Source organism: Mesoplodon mirus (genome assembly GCF_964341445.2).
Source record: "Mesoplodon mirus genome assembly, chromosome: 2".
NCBI classification, from domain to species: Eukaryota; Metazoa; Chordata; class Mammalia; order Artiodactyla; family Ziphiidae; genus Mesoplodon; species Mesoplodon mirus.
In genome coordinates this window covers 112671292-112693516 of record NC_138977.1, presented here as the reverse complement: position 1 = coordinate 112693516, position 22225 = coordinate 112671292, and the positions used below count along the sequence as shown (strand labels likewise).

Sequence of the window (22225 nt, the reverse complement as noted above, 5' to 3'; positions counted from 1 at the left end):
CTCCCGGCTCGTCCTTCCCCGGCCTCCAGCCCCTCGTGGGAAGCAGTCCCTGGCCTCCAGGTCCACGCGGCGAGGGAGCTGCGGGTGAGCCCCAGAGGGTGGGGGCGAGGGCCGAGGGGACCCCGCGCGGCTCGGGGAGCCGGCGGAGGCAGCGGTGCCGGGTGGTAGGTTGGAGCCCCGCGGACATCGGCAGGACCCCAGGAGTCTGCGGCGCCTGCAGAATTGAAGGGACTGCAAGCGGCGGCGCCTCTGCCTGGAGAGGCCGGAGTCCCGCGCGGGAACGCGGACTCTCGGGCTCGCTCAGTCCTCAGCTGTTCAGCCCTTAAGTTGAGCGGGCGGCGCCGTCGTGTGGCCGCGGGTGGGGAGTGCGCGTGCGTGACGTGTGCGCTAGGCCCGCGGGGAGGGAGCGGGGTTGTCAAGGGGAGAGCGCGTGCGTGACGTGTGATCTGGGCCTGCGGGGAGGGGCGAGGAATGCGGGGAAGAGCGAGTGCGCGTGCGCGTGTGTGCGCACGCGTGTGTGTGTTGTGCGCGTGTGTGTGTGTGTGCGCGCGCGCGCGCGCTTCACGTAGTGACGTGTGCGTGTGCGTCGCTTGTGCGCTGGGATTACTGGGCGCAGGGAGGATGTGGGAGAGAACGACTGCCCCAGGAGGGGGGCTCGGAAATACTTGAATTTCCTGGACCAACTAGCCGCTGGGAGATTTGTCTTGCTTAGCTGTAAAATGCGGATATCTAGAGTGCTTGCCGCACTGTGTTGTTTTGAGCGCTCACGTTTTGTTAGCTGCTGTTGTATTTAATTGTTTTGTATGTAATACAGGCGGCTGGAGCTTGGATAAGTCTCTAGGGCCTCCATTCCTCAGTTAATTAGTTTGTGAAATGGGATTGGAGGGGGCTGGACCAGCTAGCCACCAAGGCCTTTTCCTGGCTCTAACATCACCCAGATCCCAAGTTATTATTTATTATGTATTCATTTGTTATTTGTTGTGTATAATCATGACACGGTATCCTGAAGCCATCGAAGGCTGTGTGACGGTGGAAGGTCTGAGACAAATTTAAGAAGAGAGAGGTGAGCTGGAGCTGAGATGGGTGGGCATGCAGACTGCACAGGAAATGTCACCTGTTTGGAGAGTTTGTGAAGTCATGGTCGGGGTTGAAAGGCTCACCAGCCATAGCTAAGGAAATTCTGTCATTGTCTGTCCCTAACACCTCCTCCTCCCCCTCATTCTCCAGTCACTGTTTCCTGAGGTGAGCTGCCCTCAATGTCCCATTTTTCATGGCATCTAGAGAAATGCTGAGGTTCCTGCTCCCCCGCCCGGATAGACGCGCAGGATGGTAGTGCAGGCAGGTCCTTTTTGGGTTATCTGTTGCTTACTTGAAAAATGAAAAAAAAAAAAAAATTGAGCCTGAGAAGGTGAGTGGCTCAGGTCATGCAATTTGTTAGTGGTAGAATCGAGGTTGAAAGTCAGGTCTGCATATTCATGGGCCACTGCCCATTTTGTGACTGTTAGGTCAAAGTTAGTTTTTTATTAAAAGATCCTTCTGAAAATTGTAAGCAGGTGAGAACATTAAAAAAAAGAATCTTGCCTTAAACACTCCCATCCCTTTTTTCAGAGGTTTCTTGTATTATCTGACCTCATAGGATTAATGATGTTAGCAGATTACCAGGTGAACAATATGGTCTGAGGTGTTTTTCTCCCCCTACAACATCAGTTTTGGCAGATCCATAGTGTTCCCTCCTTTAGATTACTGTTCAATGTTAAACTCATCTCATGTTTTTAATTTTTCTGTGTCACAGAACCTAAATTGGTAATAAATCAATAAGAAACAAATGTTTACATTCACTCAGTGAAAAGTATCATGTCTAAGCTCAACATAAATCGGAGCCACACATGGACAAGTAAGTATCTTGTGTGTGGAGCTGTGTAGGCAGGTGAATCCAGGAACTGCAAGGCAGGCCAAGTTCTTACTTCCTTCTTCCTTCTCCCTCAGCTCTCCCTCCTCCACTAAGAGTGAAAAATGAACAAATCCCAGGTGAGTTTTTTTTGTTTATTTATTGCCATTTTGTCTTAAAATGCATTTTCTGAAGTTTCTAAAGGTTTATAAAACCTCGTGTCAGCTCATTTGTATTTCTAGCTTGAGTAGCAGGTAGTCCTGGCTTTTGTTTCCGCATTTCCATTTCCATTTCAACCTAATACATGCAGTCTTGCTTCTTCACCACCACTCACCTGAATCAGTTCTGGAAAAGACCACCAAATTGTAATCAAATCCAGTTTTTGTCTTTGTCTTAGTCTTACTTGATGCTTTTGCAGCATTTGGTACTATTATCCATAGTCTCTTTGTTTTGAAAGTCTCCTCTGTTGTTGTCTATGACACTACCCTCCTAGCTCTCCTTTTCCTAACTTCTGTCCCTCATGAAGTTGGCTTTGCCTTTTGCCCCAGCATTGCTTATCACTGGGTTTATTGCTTATCCCCTGCTTATCTATCCTTAGCCAACTGCCCTTCCCAGTATACCTATTTTTCCTGACTGTTTTTGTCTTTTTAAAAAAAATGAAATAATTAAAAATTGTTAGTATATTAACATGGTTAAAAAAAAAAGTAAGTGATACAAAAAAAGTAAGTAAAGGGACTTCCCTGGTGGTCCAGTGGTTAAGACTCCGTGCTTCTACTGCGGGGGGATGTGGGTTTGATCCCTGGTCGGGGAGCTGAGATCCCGCATGCTGCTCGGTGCAACTAAAACATGAAAAAAAAAAAAAGTAAGTAAAAATTCACACCCCATCCTCTCTGTAGCTGACGCTTCCTCCAGGTAGGATGACATTTATTTCTCATCTAAACTGTGACACTTTCACTGAGAGTGAAAGAGGTTTTATTAACAATTATGCTGAGACAGCTGGCATATATTGGGACACTCCCAGACGAACTGCAGTGTATTGTCACCCTACTATAGGTATACATTATTTCTATTTCTTGTTTGTCCTCCCAGTGTTTCTTTATTCAGTTGAAAGAAAATATGTGCTCCCGGCCTTTATTTAAAAGGGAATCTATTATTAGAGCTTCTTAAATTTAGATGCACCTGTACATCCCTGGCAACGTGTTAAAATGCAGATTTTGATTTAGTATATCTGGGTGGGGACCTGGAGTCTGCATTTCTAATCAGCTCCCAGATGGAGTTGATTCTGCTGCTCAGGGAACCACACTGAGTAGTGAGTGTATACACTATTTCCCATTCTTCTTCTTCTTCTTCTTTTTTTTTCTTCCCCCTTTTTTCACTTCTTTTTTCAGCCTGTTGCCAGGGATCTTTCTGTAACAGAACATCTTTCTTTGTTAACAATCACATGGTAATTCAATTGCGAATGTTCCATAGTTTATTAAACTAGTTATTAACTATTTCCAACCTTTTGCTACTACAAACCATGTTTTAATGAATAGCCTTGTACATGTAGGTTTATTCTATCAGATAAATTCCCAGAAGTGAGATTGCCAGGTCAAAGGGTTGAATACAATTGATAAACTTGATCCTTTTGGTGGGATTATAGATAGTATCATTTTGTATTTCCATTGGTACTGCATGATAGTGCTTTTTCTCCGTAACTTCTCCCATAGAAATACGTGGTTCACTTTTGGATTTTGGCAACTGATAGGTAAAAATTAGTATTTTATGTACTTTACATCTATAATTATCTTAACTATGAGAGAGGTTGAAGATTTTTTTTCATGCATCTAAAAGGTGTCTTATTTTTATATTTCTGTGAACTATCTGTTCATATCTTTTGCCCATTTTGCTCTTAGGTTTCTGGCGTTTTTCTTTTTTTCAATGTCTGGTTAGATCTTTGTATATTAGGGATACTAATGCTTGTCTTTTATATGAGTTATTTTCTAGTATATCATTTGTCTTTTGATGATTGTTCATGTTTTTTTTTTCCCCATGCAGGTATTCTGCTTCAGGACACCACATTTCACTTAGTCATCATGTTTCCTTAGGCTCCCCTTGGCTGTGACAGTTTCTCAGACTTTCCTTGTTTTTGATGACCTTGTCGGTTTTGAGGAGTACAAGACAGGTGTTTTGTAGAATGTCCCTCACTTGGGAATTGTCTGCTGTTTTTCTCGTGATTATATTGGGGAAATTGTTTTCTTAGAGAAAGACCACAGAGGTAGAGTGCCATTTGGTAACATCTTATCAGGGTAAATGCTCTCCACATGACTTTTCACTTTTCAACAGATGATGAATCACTTTTGATCACGTGGCTGAGGTCATGTGGTCAACTTTCTCCACTGCAAAGTTATTCTTTTTTCCTCTGTTTTCATACTGTACCCTTTGGAAGAAAGTGGGGAGTTATGCTACACCTCCTTCATGGTGGAGTATCCACATAAATTATTAGGAGTTCTGCACAGGAGACTTGTGTATTTATTAACTCAGTCAGTGTTTAATATCAATATGAACTCACGGCTAGTTATTTTTTACCTTGTTTATAGTCCAGTACTACCTTGTTCATTTTGTTGCTCAAATTGTTTCAGCTTGGTTATTAAATAGAGCACTTTCAACTGGTTCCTGTGTCCTTCTAATGTACCCCATTATTGTGTTTTTGTCTGAGTACTTCTTCTACACTTTCTGGTAGTAGAAGATATTCCAGGCTCATCTTATATTTCCTGCCCTAGAATTAGCCATTTTTCCCTGAAGAGATCTGGTTCCTTTTATTGGAGCATGGTATTAGAAACCAAGATTGGGGGGCTGGATTGCTACTGGTTTCTAATCCCTTAAGAGACCCTCTCAGGGCCTCCCTGGTGGCGCAGTGGTTGAGAGTCCGCCTGCCGATGCAGGGGATATGGGTTCGTGCCCCGGTCTGGGAGGATCCCATATGCCGCGGAGCGGCTGGGCCCGTGAGCCATGGCCACTGGGCCTGCGCGTCCGGAGCCTGTGCTCCGCAACGGGAGAGGCCACAACAGTGAGAGGCCCGCATACCACAAAAAAAAAAAAAAAAAAAAAAAAAGAGACCCTCTCAGCTGACTGAACAAGAAAATATATATGTATACTAACTCACATATATACACATATCTATAAATATTTCAGTATGTAACCGTCTGTGTTTGCATTAAGCTAAGTATTATTTCACACTGATGTCCCCTGCTGTAATCATTATCACATGGAACATTCTAGCCTTCTCTCCTTACTTGTCTGGAACTCCCGTTCTAGCAATCTGGCTACCACCATCCGCATTTCATTTACTTAATTGTTCAATTCCAGCGTACATGTATAAGTGATTTCTTTTTTTTTTTTTTAATTTTTGTGGTACACGGGCCTCTCACTGTTGTGGCCTCTCCCATTGTGGAGCACAGGCTCCGGACGCCCAGGCTCAGCAGTCATGGCTCATGAGCCCAGCCACTCCACGGCATGTGGGATCTTCCCGGACCGGGGCACGAACCCGTGTCCCTTGCATCGGCAGGCGGACTCTCAACCACTGCGCCACCAGGGAAGCCCATGTATAAGTGATTTCTGAGTCATTAACCCATGGACTCTTGGTTTCTTCCAGTTTTTGGTCACTATGAATTAAGCTGCTAGAAACGTGGGTTTTTACATAGACATACATTTTTAAATAGCTAGGGTGTGAAACTGCTTGATCATATGTTAAGACTGTTTAGCTTTGTAAGAAACTGCCAGCCAATTTTACAAAAGTGCTGTATCATTTTACATTCCTACCAACTGTGAATCAGAATTCCTCTTGTTCTGCATCTGGAACTGAAACTGATGTTGTCATTGTTTTGGATTTAACTGTTCCAGTAAATGTGTTATGGTATCTCATTTTTGTTTTAATTTATATTTCCCTAATGACAGATGATATTGAGCATTTGCTCATAAATTTATCTGCTATCCATATGTCTTTGCTTGACATGTTTATTCATATCTTTGGTCCATTTTTCTATTAGGTGATTTGTTTTCTTACCATTGAGTTTTCAGAGTTCTTTTGCGTATTTTGAATGTAACTTCTTTATTAGATATATATGTTGCAAATATTTTCTTCCAGTCTGTGGCTTGTCCTTTCATTTTCTTACAAATAGCTTTTGCAGGGCAAAATATTTTATTTTATTTTATTTATTTATTTATTTATTTTTGTTGGGGGTAGGAGTTTATTTATTTATTTATTTATTTTTGGCTGTGTTGGGTCTTTTGTGTCTGTGCATGGCCTTTGTCTACTTGCGGCGAGCGGGGGCCACTCCTCATCGCGGTGCGCGGGCCTCTCAGTATCGCGGCCTCTCTTGTTGCGGAGCACAGGCTCCAGATGCGCAGGCTCAGTAGTTGTGGCTCACGGGCCTATTTGCTCCGCGGCATGTGGAATCCTCCCGGACCAGGGCTCGAACCTGCGTCCCCTGCATTAGCAGGCAGATTCTCAACCACTGCGCCACCAGGGAAGCCAAAATATTTTATTTTAAATGAAACCCAACCCATGTATTTTTTTAATGGAATGTGCTTTTTTCTGTTGTATTTAAAAACTCATCACCAAATCCGAGATCACATAGATTTCCTATGTTCTATATTGTCTTCTAGAAATTTAATAGTTTTGCCTTTTTTTTTTTTTTTTTTTTTTGCTCAGTACTGAATCTTCTGATTGATGAATGTGGAATATCTCTCCATTTATTTAGATCTTCGATTTTTTCCATCAGTTTTTGTTTTTCTGCATATCCCTGAAATATATTGTGTTAGATTTATATTTGAATACTTTTTTTTGGTAGTCGTATTGTAAATGGTTTTTTTTTTTTTCTTTTTTTTTGCGGTACACGGGCCTCTCACTGTTGTGGCCTCTCCCGTTGCGGAGCACAGGCTCCGGACACGCAGGCTCAGCGGCCATGGCTCACGGGCCTAGCTGCTCCGCGGCATGTGGGATCTTCCCAGACCAGGGCACGAACCCGTGTCCCCTGCATCAGCAGGCGGACTCTCAACCACTGCACCACCAGGGAAGCCCAACAGTTGACTTTTTATTATTGACCTTATATCCTATGATGTTGCTATATTCACTTATTACTTCCAGGATTTTTTTTCTTTTTCTTTTTGTAGATTCTTTGGGACTTTCTACATAGACGATGTTGACTTCAAATAAAGACAGTTTTATTTTTTCTTTCTAATCATATTTCAGTTTTTTATTTTATTTCAGTTTTTTTGTTTTTTGTCTTGTTGTAGGTCTTTCTGTACTAGCTAGGACTTGAATAGGAGCATTAAGACAGGACATCCTTGCCCTATTCCTGCACTTAGGGGAAAAGTGTCCAGTCTCGTAACATTAAGTATGATGTTAGCTTCTTCATTAAGTTGGGAAAGTTCCCCTCTATTCCTAGTTTGCTGAGAGTTTTTATCATGAATGACTGTAGGATTCTGTCAAATGCTTTTTCTTCATTAATTGATATGATCATGTAACTTTTCTTCTTTGGCTTATTGATATGTTGGATTATATTGATTGATTTTTTTAATGCTGACCCAGCCTTCCATACCTGCAATAAATTCCACTTGGTTGTGGTTTGTATTTCTTCTTATACGTTGTCAGATTTGATTTGCCAATATTTGAGAATTTTTGCATCTATGTTATTGAGAGACATTAGTCTTTATTTTTCTCATAATGTCTTTATTTAGTTTTGGTATTAGGGTAATGTTGGCCTCATGTAATGAGTTTGGAGGTGTTATTTACCAGAGGAGATTATGGAGAATTGTTATTATTTTTTCCTTAAATGTATAGTAGAATTCACCAGTGATGCCATCTGGGTTTGGTTCTTTCTATTTTGGAAGTTTTAATTATTGATTCAGTTTTTTTTTTTTAACAGAAATGAGTTTATGCAGGTTATCTGTATCTCCTTGTGTGAATTTGGTAGCTGTGTCTTTTAAGGAATTTGTCAATTTCATCTATGTTACCAATTTTTCAGGAATAGAATTACTTGTAGTATTCTCTTATTATTTTTTTAATGTCATTAGGCTTAGTAGTGTCAACCTATCTTTCATTTCTGAGATTTCCAATTTGCCTCTTTTTTCTTTTTTTCTTGGTTAGATTGAAGGTTTATTAATTTTGTTGATCTTTTCAAAGAAGCAACTTTGGGTTTCATTGGCTTTTTGCACTTTTTTCACATTTTCAATTTAATTGATTTATTCTGATTTTTATTATTTCCTTTACTTTGCTTGGTTTAGGCTTAATTTGCCTTTTTTCTCTAGTTTACTAAGATAGAAGCTTAGGTTTTTTATTTTAAATCTTTTCTAATATATACATTTGATGCTATAAATGTCCCTCTGTGCACTGCTTTCACTGCATCGCACAAATTTTGATACATGGTATTTTCATTTTTATTCCATTTCATTTAAAATATTTTAAAATTTCTTTTGAGACTTCTTTGACTTATAGGTTATTTAAAACTTATAGGTTAGACTTATAGGTTATTTATAAGTATGTTGTTTAATTTTCAACTCTTGGGGATTTTTCAGTTATCTCTTGCTTATTGATTTCTATTTAATCCCATTGTGGTCTGAGAACATATTTTGTATGATAGCTATTGTTTTAAATTTGTTAAGGTGTGTTTTGTGGCCAGGATTATGGTCTATCTAGGTGAATGGATCATATGAGCTAGAATAGAATGATAGAATATGTGTTTTATTTTTTTGGATGGAATATTCTACAGATGCCAGTTCGATCATGTTGAATGATAGTGCTGTGCAGGTCATCTGTATACTTAATGATTTTCTGCCTGCTCAGTCGCTCAAGATAGAAGACTCCAACTATGGTTTTAGATTTGTCTATTTCTCCTTTCATTTCTATCAGTTTTTGCTGTATGTATTTTGATACTCTTTTGTTAGATGAATATGTTTCAGATTGTGTCTTCTTTCTCTAATATGATTTGAACCCATCTAATGGTTCTTAATTTCAGATATTGTAATTTTCAACTTTGGAATGCCCATTTTATGCAAGTATGTATGTATCTGTGTGTGTTTGTATACACATGTATCAGAGGTCCCCAAGACCATCACCAGGTTCAGTGATTTGCTAAGATGACTCAGTATGTAGTTGTACTTACTGCTATCACTTATTGAAGTGAAAGGATACAAAGCACAATCAGCAAAGGGAAAAGGCACATGGGGCATAGTCCAGAGGACACCAGGCACAAGCTTCTAAGAGTCTTCTCCCAGTACACACTTAAGTCCTCTAGCGGTGAGATGTGGCAACAGATTTGAAATGTCTGCCAGGGAAGCTCAACAGACACTCAGTGTTCAGCATGTTTATCAGGGGCTAGTCACATAGGTGCTTTCTGCTTAGCATATAACAGAATTCCACACTCCAGAAGGAATGTATGTGTGCAGCAAAAACCATATTGTTTACACAAACAGTTTAGGCTCAGTGAACCATTCTTATTAAGGACTGGTAAGAACCCTCCTGAAATCCAAGTTCCCAGATGCCAGCCAAGGAACACCCTTGTAGCAGATCTTTCAGAGGATAGCAGTCTCAGGCCTGCTCTGTTAATTCTTTCTCCACAACACACATACCACATATCTGTTGAACTTCTCCCATCCTTTCATTTATTTTGTTCATATTTTCCTCTATTTTATTGAACATATTAATCATAACTCATTTTGAAGTTCTTGTTTGTTCCAGTATCTGAGTGTCCTATGGGTACGCTTTTCTTTTCTTTTTTTCCTTGGTCTTTGTCTCTTCATATAACATGAAATTTTTTATTGGATGCCAAACATTGTATTTAACAACACAAATATTGGTAGAGGCTCCAGAAAATGATCTCTTTTAGCAGAGAGGATTCATCCATTTCTCTGTTGGGCAGGTAGAGTACAGGACGGGTCACTTTAACCAGTCACGGGTTGAGCTCGGTTAGGGCCTGTACCGTATTAATTTTAATCTCTCTGTTCATTTTAACAACTGAAAGTTTTACTTCTTTAGTGACAGTTAACTTTATAATATAAAAGATAATATGAAAGAACATTTTCTTGGTAACCCCAGTCTACTTTGTGCATAATGCTAGCTCCTACAATGTCTAATTTAATAAATGTTATTGTGTATGTCTCCTTATCAGGAATAACATTTGTAGCAACTAGTTCCACCCCCTTAGTGGAAACTCAATTTGTACAAAATATTACTTTTTTCCTACATAGGATAGCATAAAAGAAGGGAATTCTATATACCAATTTTTAGTAAACTCTAAAGAGATTAGTTCTTTTAAATATTTACCACTCATAGAGCTCTGACAATTTCATATAGAAAAGGAATATACTGTTACAGGAACAAGTGTCATTCAAAGATGTGTGTGTGGACTTCACCCAGGAAGAGTGGTGCCTGCTGGATCCTGCTCAGAAGATACTATACAGAGACGTGATCCTGGAAAATTACAGCCATCTTGTCTCAGTAGGTAAGAATTTTTTCTCCATGTGAACGAGTAGCATGCATTTCTTAGTTGATGAAACATAAGAACTCCCTGTGGAATTTTCTGATGGAGATTCAAGGGATCAGATGACTGATCCCTTTTGGCCACTATAAGGAATGCTATATTCTTACCTCTTTAAGGATTGGTTCATTTAGGCACCTCTTTTAGGTAGCTCCTGAAGCTATACATTTCTTCCCCATCATTTTTTCAGAGTCCCCGAAGCCATAGACCTGTGTTATTTTCTTTACAGGGAATTGCATTACTAAGCCAGAAGTGATCTTCAAGATCGAGCAAGGAGAAGAACCTTGGATATTAGAGGAAAGATTCCCAAAACAGTGCCGTTCAGGTGAGTTAGTGAGTTCACAGGCAGATGGAAGCCAGAGGAAATGAGATCTTAGGGCACTGGTTTATGGTTTATTAACTTTGAACTATTTTTCCAAAAAAACATTTTTTAGCCCCAGACCTTTGGAAGTGATTAAGGACAGTTGGCCCACATCCCTTTGTTACCTTAATCACATTCCTCCATATGTCACTTTCACTCATAAATGCTTCCCTTTGTTATTTGACATTTTAGAGTGATTTACCTATATCCATAATCCAAACTCATTTGGCTTCATCTGAGATAATTTTTCTTGGTTACTTTATCTTTTAAAATTGTTCACCTTCTCTGTATTGTCTTTGGACATCTCTTGTTAGGTAGTATGTATTCATGCAATACTTCCATATATTCACTTAACAAATATATGCTGAGCACCCAGTATGACCCAGCTATGTTTATAGGTAATTAAAAGAATGTCCCTATAATCACAGAGTGTCTATTACAGTGAGGGACAGAAAAGCATACGTGTGTGTATAGGTGTAGGTGTGTGTATGTGTATGGAGTTATACATGCTTGTATACAACACACATGGTGTTGGATGGTGATAAGTACTGTAGAGAGTTAAAGCAGTGAAAAGGGGGTTGGAGAATGATGGCATGTGCTATTTGGTATGGAAGTCAAGAGAAAACCTTTTTGATGAGGTCCACAATAGACAAGTCTCTAATAAACTAAAATGTGAGCTCTGTGGATTCTGAGTATTCCAGACAGAGGGAACATCAGGTGCTGAACTTCTCAGACAGGTGTGCTCTTAGGGTGTTTTAGGAATGGCAAGGATGTCAGTGTGGCTGGAGGTGAGAAGGCCTGGGGAAGATTGGTAGTAGATGATGTCATAAGTAGTATGTACATGGGAGACCCATTAATTTTATTTTGATTGATGTGGGAAATCCGCAGGCTTTTTTGAGTAAACATAAATCAGATTAAGCTATAAGATTGGATTTACAATTTAAAAGGATCTCTCTGACTTCTGTGTGGTGAATATGTGGTGGGTAGATGATGTTTAGGCACGAGCAAGGAAGGAATAACAGGACACTGTACTCAGGAGGAGAGAGGCTAGTGGCTAAGGCTATGTTGGAAGTGCTGAGAAATGGTGGATTTGTACATATATCTTGGAGATGAGGCCAAGAGGATTTGCTATTGGGTTGGATACAGAGTGTGAGAGAGAGAGGAGTTGAGCATGATTCCAGTGATTTGTCTCAAGCACCTGATAACTTAGCGTACCATTTACTGAGATAGAGAAAATTTGGAGGAGAGATTATAGGGGAGTTACTACAAATTTTACATTTGGACACAAGAAGCTGAGGTAACTGTTAGAATCTGGGATTAAAAAGGCGATTTCATATATACATCTTTTGAAGTACATAATGAGGCCAGACCTAGAAGTATCCATTTGAAAGGCATCAGCTTTAAGTGGTGTTAAAGGTTGGGGCTAGATGAAGACTTTTAGATTAGAGATTGGCAAACTTTTTTGTAAAAAACCGGAGAGTAAATATTTTAGGCTTCGTGGGCCACACATGGTCTCAGTTGCTGCTGCTGCTCTTCCTCCTCCTCTTACCTCTTCCTCTTCCTCCTCACTCCCCTCTGCTGCCTCTTCTGTTGTTTTCCCTCTAAAAACATAAAAAACCTCCTTAGTTCTAGGACCACTGCCTTACAGTCATAGTTTGCTGTCTTCTTTTCTAGAGAGTGATTGTAAATGAGAGAGGTAGTCCTGGGATGGTACCACTTTTACAAGGTGTGTAAATCCATTAAATCTCATCATTAGAGGAGACTGAGAGGAACAGTCTGAGGTACAAGAAAATTAGAGAGCCTGGTTTCCCAGGGGTCAAATAAGGAACATTCAACCATCCATTACTGCCTTAAATGGTAACCGTGGGATCAGGGTTTTTTCAAATACTCCTGATATTGTTTTCCTTTCCATCTTCTTCATCTCTTCATTTTCTCACTTTTCACTGAAAACACTCAAAACCATAACTGTGTCTCTGTTCTGTCATTCCTGACTTGATCTAATTCCTAATTGGTTTTTATTTTTTTACCTAAAGCATCCAATTTATCTTTCACTAGCCTAACAAATTTGCTCCTTATTAATAAATGAATTTACAGTCTCCTTCCATTGACTGTCACAATGTGGTCCTGTTCTATATATCTCAGTCTTTCTTTCTGCTCTTCAGAGTTTATACTAAACCTCATACTATCTTATGTCTTAAATTTCACTTATAAATATTTTATCCTTTTTCTATAACTTTTACTTTTATTTTGCCTTTTCAGAAACTTAGTTAAAATTGTAAATGTAAAGTGTTTAAACATTGCATGGTATATAGTAATGGCTTGTCATTATTTCACTTATTTTAAGTTAGAGATCAATTTTTTGCTGCAACTTAAATAGTCCATATTTTGTAACCCTAACCCACTAGTATCTGTATCCCAAAAACTCAGACCTGATCATATGACTGATGCTTGGGGTTTCTATCATTGTTGAGATTTTGTTTTCCCAAAGAGAAGGCCCTTTCATATTTTTCCTGATTCTGATATTTTAATAATTACTTTGTTGAGCCAAGTTTAGAAGACATCACTCTTTTTCATCCATTCAGAAAGCATTCTATAGTACTCTTCCTAAATGCACATTTCCTTATTTTATCCTCATGTACAGGTTGGAAATAATTCATATGCACATTACTTTCTAAGAATGATTAATGTACTGTGTCCTCAATGAAGTCAGAGGAAACAGGATTTTGGTAACACCTGTCAAGAGCTAGACTGTGGTCATGACAAAGGATTTAGCATTGAGCACTGGATTTGTTTTATTTTACAGTGAATTAAACAGACAGTAACTTCTTCTAAGGCAGCAAGTGGAAGCTAAACATGGTAGGGATGTTGTAGAGTTTGTTGGCTTTTATTCTTTTTTTTTTTTTTTTTTTGCGGTACGCGGGCCTCTCACTGTTGCGGCCTCTCCCGTGGCGGAGAACAGGCTCCGGACGCGCAGGCCCAGCGGCCATGGCTCACGGGCCCAGCCGCTCCACGGCATGTGGGATCTTCCCAGACCGGGGCACGAACCCATGTCCCCTGCATCGGCAGGCGGACTCTCAACCAATGAGCCACCAGGAAAGGCCGGCTTTTGTTCTTTTGTTAGTATTTTTGGGGTTTGTTGTTTTAAATTAAAGTAAGTAGCATTTCCTGAAGGATGTCCAGGTCCCAAGGAGAGCCAGGGCTGGAGTGTAGCTAATTAAGTGAAATGTGTGTTGTTGGGAATGAACAGTTTATGAGCGCTCCAGCTAGAGTTGCACAGATAGTTTTTGTTTTTGTTTTTTTTTGTTTTTTTGCCGTACGCGGGCCTCTCACTGTTGTGGCCTCTCCCATTGCGGAGCACAGGCTCCGGACACGCAGGCTCAGCAGCCATGGCTCACGGGCCTAGCCGATCCGCGGCATGTGGGATCTTCCCGGACCGGGGCATGAACCCATGTCCCCTGCATCGGCAGGTGGACTCTCAACCACTGCGCCACCAGGGAAGCCCCACAGATAGTTTTTAATGGATTTGTGGAATTGTGATTTGAACTCTTACTGTGAATCTAGTTTTTGTTTTGATTTGTGTTTGCCAGGATAAAAACTATTATCAGTTAGTCTTTGGAGCAGTGGGCTCAGGACTGTTCTAGATTTTTTTTTAACACGTTATTAACATTGTTGCATTGAGTACCAACAGTAAAGTATAGACAAGAATTTTTATGATAAAGTTTGTTGAAGGTCTCAGAACCATATAGAAAAATGTGATCATTATGGGTCTCACCAGTAAGTAAAAGCCACAGATGAGGCTAGATATGAAAGCAGAAAACCTCACTGTAAAGATAAACCTAGATATAAAAGCAGACTTAAAAATCAGTATTGCTTCAGAAACAAAATTGTTTTGGGGAAAAGTAGACCAGCAGACTGAAGTAAAACATATGACTTGATGGTTGGGACAACTTCATTAACGGCTATGAGAAAACCAAATGAACCTGGTCGTTTTGCAGAATGGTCTGCCCCTCCTCTATTTTATATTTCCTGTTGGGCATTTGTGTTGTTGTGAATCACAGCTAGATAGAGAGTTAGAGTCTGGGTTAAAGCACTGTCCCTTAAACATGAGGAAATAGGTGCTTTCAGAAATTTATTTTGATGTTGCTATATCAAATGGGAAAAAGAGGAATGGCAACATGCATATTAGTGAGGATCCTACCACAGTAATCAAGCTGTGGGAAGATAAGGACAAGAAACCATAATCTGCCTCTGTCAAACTGAGTACTTCCTCTAATATGTTTCTCAGACAGCCTATTTTCCTTTAAAAACAAAAACAAAAAACCTCCTTTGTTGAACTCATCCAGTTCTCGGAGTTTCCTGCTCCCTACATGAACAATGCTCAGAAAATCTCCATCCCTTGCTCACCATGTCTTGAGTTCATTTCACCTTCTCTAGCCTGCTGCTCTTACAGCATTTAAAAAAATAATTATTCCATGTGAATTAAAGGAAAAACTAGATCCTGGGCTAGCGGACAATTCTTCTGAACCTGAGGAGGTTGGTGTTTTCAGAACTTTAGGCTGGTGTTGATGTGTAGAGTAGAAGCAAGTACTCTAGTAGGAATCCCACCCAGCAGTCAGTGTCTGAGGGGATTAGGACTAGACTCTTCTGTCTCCACCAAACATAGTTCAACCCCTGAAAGCCCTTGTCTACTAATCTTCAATGTCACTTGATTCAGTGTTAAATGTCTCTGTTGGGCTCACTCCATTCTCTTGAGCTTCCTGATTTCTGAATCAGCCACTCACCAGTTCCCTGTGCTTTGAATTTATTTCACCTTTTTCTGTCCAGTTTTAAAGGTTATATTAATAAAGTATTCCACTGCAGCATGTATTTATTTTCCACTCAAACCAGAAGGGTAAAGGAAATGTATACTTGGATTTAATTTACACCAGAAAACTGAGCCTAAAACAAAAGAATTGACTGTGTAATAGGGCATTAGGGTAAAAGTCCAATTCCGTTAGAAATGTACTAGGATTTATAAGATGTGGTTATTTTTCTCATTTCTAGAAGACTGGAAAGTTGATGACCTGATAGAGAGCAGCCAGGAAAATGAAGATGAACATTTCTGGCAACTTGCTTTCACCAACCAAACGTTAAGTACAGATAGTGGTGACAGAGTAAGGAAAGCTTTAAATCTAGGTACAGACTCTGTTCTTTCAAGAAATTTTCTGTATAAGATATGTGACACATGTGAAATGAGTTTGAAAAATATTTCAGGCTTAATTATTAATAGAAAGAACTATTCTGGAAAGAAGCCTGATGAGTTTAATGTATATGAGAAATTGCTTCTTGATATTCGGCATGAGAAAACTCCTACTGGAGGGAAATCTTATAAATATAATCAAAAAAAGAATGTCCTCAATCATAACCAGGATCTCACTCAGCCAATTTTTGACCGACCTTTTGAGTATAATGAAAATGGACAAGGCTGCCATGGGGAGGCAGACTCTTTCACAAACAAGAAAGCTCAGATAGGAGAGACACACTGTAAATATAATGAATGTGGAAGAACTTTCATCCAAAGTTTAAAGCTTAATTTATCTCAGAGAACTCATTTGGAAATGGAGCCATATGAATGCAGTATTTGTGGGAAGTCCTTCTATATGGATTTAAGATTGGGGCATCAGAGAGCTCTTACAGGGGAAAATCCTTATAATGAATATGGGCAGATTTTCTGTGACAGTTCAGCTTTCATTATCCATCAGGGAAATTACACAAGAAAGATCCCCCATGAATATAAAGTAAGTCACAAAATGTGGGAAAAGTCAACCCTCTTTAGACATCAGATAGTACACATGAGGGAAAAACCTTATGAGCACAAAGAAAATGGAAATACTTTCAAGAAGAAGTCACATCTCACCCAACTTCGAAGAGCTCACTCAGGAGAAAAAACCTTCGAATGTGGTGAATGTGGGAAAACATTCTGGGAGAAGTCAAACCTCACTCAACATCAGAGAACACACACAGGAGAGAAACCCTATGAATGTACTGAATGTGGGAAGTCCTTTTGTCAGAAACCACATCTTACCAACCATCAGCGAACACATACAGGAGAAAAACCCTATGAATGTAAGCAATGTGGAAAAACGTTCTGTGTGAAGTCAAACCTCACTGAACATCAGAGAACACACACAGGGGAGAAACCCTATGAATGTAATGCATGTGGAAAATCCTTCTGCCACAGGTCAGCCCTAACTGTGCATCAGAGAACACACACAGGAGAGAAACCCTTTATATGTCATGAATGTGGGAAATCCTTCTGTGTGAAATCAAACCTCATTGTACATCAAAGAACTCACACAGGAGAGAAACCTTATAAATGTAACGAATGTGGGAAAACCTTCTGTGAGAAATCAGCTCTCACTAAACATCAGAGGACTCACACAGGGGAGAAACCCTATGAGTGTAATGGATGTGGGAAAACCTTTAGTCAGAGGTCAGTACTCACTAAACATCAGAGAATTCACACAAGGGTGAAAGCTCTTTCAGCATCCTGAACGTTCTGAAGCCTTTATCCACTCTTTCAAATTCGTTATACAGGTTTTTAAAATGAGATTAATGAAACCCAAAGAATGCCACAAATTATTAGAAAGTGAGGTTTTGTTGTACTTCAGATAATTAGTACTAGAATAAAACCTTATAATGTTTTGAATATGTGAAAGCTTTCAAGAAAAATTAAAACTTTCCATCAGAAAATTTATATTGAGGGGAAGTTCATTTAAATAATATGGCAAAAACCTTCATCTCGAATTTATGTTGTGTAGTGCCATATTCTGGATGTGATGCCGAAATTTTATTGTAAATATAATGGATGATACTCATTTACAGTCATATTCACAGAATCTCAAGTTTAAAAAAGTTAAATGACAACACCATTAAACATTTATGTGAAGAGTCCTTGATGTTTGCAGGCCTTACGTGAGTATGCTAATATAGAAATTTGAGGTATTCTTGATATGTATATTAGAGCCCAATATACTTGTGAAGAGAAACTCTGAACCCTTAGTTAAATAACTATTATGGTCTATATTAATATTTCCCACACTAGATACCATCAGTGTCTTTATAGGTTGACACAATTATGTACATATGTATATGTAAATATGTTTATACACACATACCAACACACAGTGGTGTACTGCAGTAAGCTTATACTGGCTTGCAAGTACTGCTGATTGTTAAATTTTCAGGAATTTTGTGAGCCAGTTGTTAAACAGAGTCATTATTTAAAAATTAAACTATATAAACTTACAGTTAAATATTAAAAAAGCAAGGGTAATAAGTACTCAACACTCATCACTTCCTAATTATTTTACAGTATTTTGCTGCTATCTTTGTTCTTTAGGTTATTTGTATTGTTGAATCTGCATGGTGAATACTGTATGTGCTACTGGACATCTCTTCCCAGCTCTACATTCAGTGCCATCATGTTGGTAGCTTGGCTTTAGTGGGAATATTTACACCGTGATAATTGGCAAACTCTACAAATCAGGGTTTTGTTTTCTCAGAGAACCTGTAGTCACATATTTACAGTAGCACATCACTGTGTATTTATGAAAATACATTTGGAAAATTTAAAGTACAAGCCACATACCCCTTTTTCCATTTCCTGATATAAATAAATGGCTATGGCCATTATTGCTGAATGGCCTCTTCAATAAAGAAGCCAAAATATGTTTTTGTGAGGTTTTTAACTACCTCTGCATCAATCCTATTCTAAATTCTACCAGAGTCTCTCTGTAGTATGGCCAGTATATGCTATTTTACAACCATATTGCTTACCTTTCTTCTGACTTTGCTGGCATATGTGAATGAGTATGGCCGTTTTTACTGAGCTTCCACTTCCATAAAAGAGCCAAACAATATTTTTCTGAGGTTACTCAGCTGCCTTGGGTCAGTCAATAATGTAAATGCTATTAATAACAATGATATTTACATAAATTTCGCAAAGGTTAACATCAGTTATGAACAGTAATGCTCACTGCATTCTACAAATAAAAAGTAGTGGTGTATAATGAAATGCCTCTGTCATATTCTTGGTGCTTCATTGCTGTATCTATTTAGGCATGATGTGTGTAAACTGAGTTGTATGTAACAAAGGAACTATGTATTTGTATTTAATTTAATAGACTGTAATATACTGTCTCTCTCTCCTTTGTCCTACTGTTTCCTTTGCTTCCTTGGAACACATTGAAAGCAGTTCCAAGAGATACTGCCCACCCAACAGCCAATCCCTGCTTCTTAGTTGCTGGGCTGTTTTGTCTCTTTGTCCATCCTTCCCCCAGATGATTTAGGGATAAATCCACATTAGTCTAAGTTAATCATGAAGATTCTATTCTAATGATTTTGTTGGGATGGACATGTGAGCAGTGAGATATTTGGAAAATATTCTGCAGTGCTTTGGGGAAAGATCTCAGTGATAAAATATTGTCATGGCATGGGAAGAGATTGTCTCTCTTCTGCTGGACATTTTCATGTCTGTATGTTACACTAGATTATAGTTGTGACCCTGAAGGACAATAGCCTGAAGATAACAGTACACAAGATGGGAAAAGCCTGGCTCAGAGATGACGTCACTAAGCTGCACAACTCTTTTTGGACCTGCTCTCTGCTAGGAGTTTGTATTACTGTGGCAATAGTGGCTTCTTATTTATTCTCAGGGATGTCTGTTACTTAGACCTGAAGGCAGTCCCCTGATACAAATGAATTCTTGTCTAAGTGTTAATGTTCTATACAGCAATTTTAGGGAAGAATTACTTTTGACAAGTTGGTATAGGGATGGCTGTTAGTATCAGCCATGGTTCTGGTGAAAAACAGAATTCTGCTTCAACTAAGAAGACTTCAATGGCAGACTTATTATAGTACAGTAGTTTGTGCCAAAAACAAGGGATATTGAAGCACCTAGAGACTAGTGTCATCAGGAAGCCATTACCATTCTAAGTACTTAAGGGGCAAAGGATGGAAGCAAGTGTTACCAGAGCCCAATAAGAGGTGCTCTTATGGAGGAGGGGCCTCCTCATAGGAGATATTGTCACTACCAAAATTTTGGCACGAAATCCCCAGAACCCTCAGATGCCACCTGCAGGTGAGCACAAGTGGGCACAGAGAATGTAGAAGGGAAGGTCTGGATGGAGCTATTGGAGAATAAGTGGCACAATGTTTTTTATTCCTGTAAATTCCTATATAAAGGCTCAGTATTAGAAATAAAGTTATTCTACTAGTTGAAGGTTAAGTGTTTCTGCCTCATTGTGCTGTTACGTTATCATAAAGTAAATTCCTTTTGGAACTGAGCACTGTGGCAGGTTTGTCTTTCTTTTGGCATATGTGAAGCAGACGTGTTAAATTGATTATTCATATAGCCCTACATGGTATTTCTTGTCGTATATGGTGTGAGGTTAGCAGCTCTCTGTTCTTCCAAATAGCCAGTCCTCTCTGCACTGTTTGATTAATTCATCCTTTTTCTTGTTGGCTTGATATGACCAGTTGGGATAACTGGTTACCTCCCTCGAGAGCATAATCAGACTAGGTGTTTACCTCACATATTATAATGAGTACATTTTTGTGTGGATTTTTAATTGAAATATATTTTGACAGTATTTCTGATTGGCAAAATTCAAATGCCCATAAAATAAGACTCCAGTGTATTATAAATTCTCTATAGGTAGATATATATGGAATAAAATACATGGCAAAAGGCCCAGGATATCTGCTGAACTAAAAGCCAATAGTTACTTCAGGGGAGGTAACTGTTGGGGTAGAGTCTGAAGAATAGTCATCTGTTACACTCCAAAGAGTATTTATGCCCTCTTCTCTCAATATGGGCCCTGGTTAATCAGCACAGTCCTAGGAAAGCTTAGGAAATTTCACTACCTCCTTGGGCACCAGTCATGGCCACCATGCTTCTCCAAGTTCCTCTTCTATTTTAAGGAATGTGATTAAAGACTGACAAGAGCAGAGCATGTCTTCACAAGGGGCTTCAAGGAATTCTGAACCCCGTCTTATTCTTTAAGGACTTGGGCTTCTTTGTGGGGGGTTAGACAGCTGAGAATTCTTGGCTGTGTGTTATTGGAAGTAAGTTCAGGGTAAGATCTGCTCCTTCACATAGGGATAACTACCCCTATTTTGTAGATGAGGATACTGAGCCCAGAGAGCATCAACCATTCCATCCTGTGGACTCCAGACATGCTCAAGGTGGGGCATGCAAGATATTAAGCATCACTTCACTACCTCCTCAAGCATCTGAGGGGAACATGCTCTCAAACAGTGGTGTCTAAGAGTAGACGTCTGTTCCTCAAGATTATGTAGTGGCTATTGCAACTTTTCTACATTGTTCTAGTAATGTAACCTGTTCTTGTGAGCATGGAGTTGGCATTTACTCCAGATGGCACCATCTATTCCTGGCTCCACGTCTGTATTCATCCAGGAATGATCCTTTGTTAAAATAGGCCAATGAGAACCCATCCTAGAATATTTTTATTGAGAAGTCATCGTGACCAGATAGTTTGTGTCCTTCTTGCTACCAGCAGCCATATCAAGAAAATATATCTGCAAGGGAGAAGATGATGGTGACAAGTGTTATAAAAATAAAATGGGAAAAGTTGTCAGAAAGATGGTTTGATTTTACGTAGTGTGGAGAGGGAAAGACCTCATTGGGGTGGCCAAAGTGGAGGAAAAGAGCCACTGGATATCTGGAGGAAGTTGTGTGTATATGTGTGTAATACATACACATGTGTAACCTGTTTTTGTTTTTTTTAAATTGGGTCCATTTTCTGTCTTGAACTTGACCTCCCCTTGCTTGGTATGAGCTATCATCATGCCTATGCTTGGCAGGGAAAGGTGGAGCCTTGGCCTCTGGGAGGGTTTAATTCATGGGTATCCTAGATGTCCTCAGCCACTACCCCTGTTTATTGCCCCCAGTTGGAGACTGCAGCTGTAGTTGCCCTGAACCTACCCCTTTATCTGTGTTTTTCTGGGGAAGGCTTATCCTGTTGAATCCCTGTTATTTTCACTTAATCTTCTGCCACCCCAACACCATTTATTAAATAGGCCCATTTCTCTTCACTTTTTAAAAAACACTACCAATATCATATACTGAATTCTTATGACAATCTTAGGACTTCACATGTTTTTTTACCCGACTCAAAACTAAAATATTTAGATTATTATAGCCATTAATGACACATCTTTAGATAAGCATTTGTCTTTATTATCACAAAATGTTTGGCTCTTCCCATTATTTCACATAAGATTTACATTTGTTCTAGCAATGGAACAAAAAAAATGTGAAGATACATAACTTCGTTGAGATTTTGTTTGGAATGTTGTGCCGTAACATACTTCATTTTGTAGTCAGGAAAATGATTTGTACCTCTTACTACTCAAATCTTTTAAACTATTGTTCAGTAAAGTTCGTTTCCTTCA

General features: G+C 39.3%; 1 protein-coding gene across 5 annotated transcripts; it reads left to right on the top strand.

Annotated features, from left to right (window-relative positions):
- On the top strand, window positions 1-22225 carry ZNF248 (zinc finger protein 248). Of its 5 annotated transcripts, XM_082645472.1 has the most exons (7): window positions 10-84; window positions 1010-1063; window positions 1793-1894; window positions 1987-2028; window positions 10245-10371; window positions 10637-10732; window positions 15812-22225. In XM_082645472.1, the coding sequence occupies exons 4-7, from the start codon at window positions 2014-2016 to the stop codon at window positions 17299-17301; spliced, it is 1728 nt and encodes a 575-aa protein (XP_082501598.1). In that variant the 5' UTR covers window positions 10-84; window positions 1010-1063; window positions 1793-1894; window positions 1987-2013; the 3' UTR covers window positions 17302-22225. The 5 variants fall into 5 exon arrangements, with proteins under 5 accessions (XP_082501599.1, XP_082501598.1, XP_082501601.1 ...); XM_082645473.1 differs by lacking the exon at window positions 1010-1063 and having other exon boundaries at window positions 1-84; XM_082645475.1 differs by lacking the exon at window positions 10-84 and having other exon boundaries at window positions 541-1063; window positions 15815-22225.

What these genes read in the sequence shown, in the direction of transcription:
- ZNF248 (XM_082645473.1), top strand. An exon ending in CAGCCATCTTGTCTCAGTAG is followed by an intron (nt 10,372 to 10,636) that starts GTAAGAATTTTT and finishes TTTTCTTTACAG; the next exon opens with GGAATTGCATTACTAAGCCA. An exon ending in CCCAAAACAGTGCCGTTCAG is followed by an intron (nt 10,733 to 15,811) that starts GTGAGTTAGTGA and finishes TCTCATTTCTAG; the next exon opens with AAGACTGGAAAGTTGATGAC.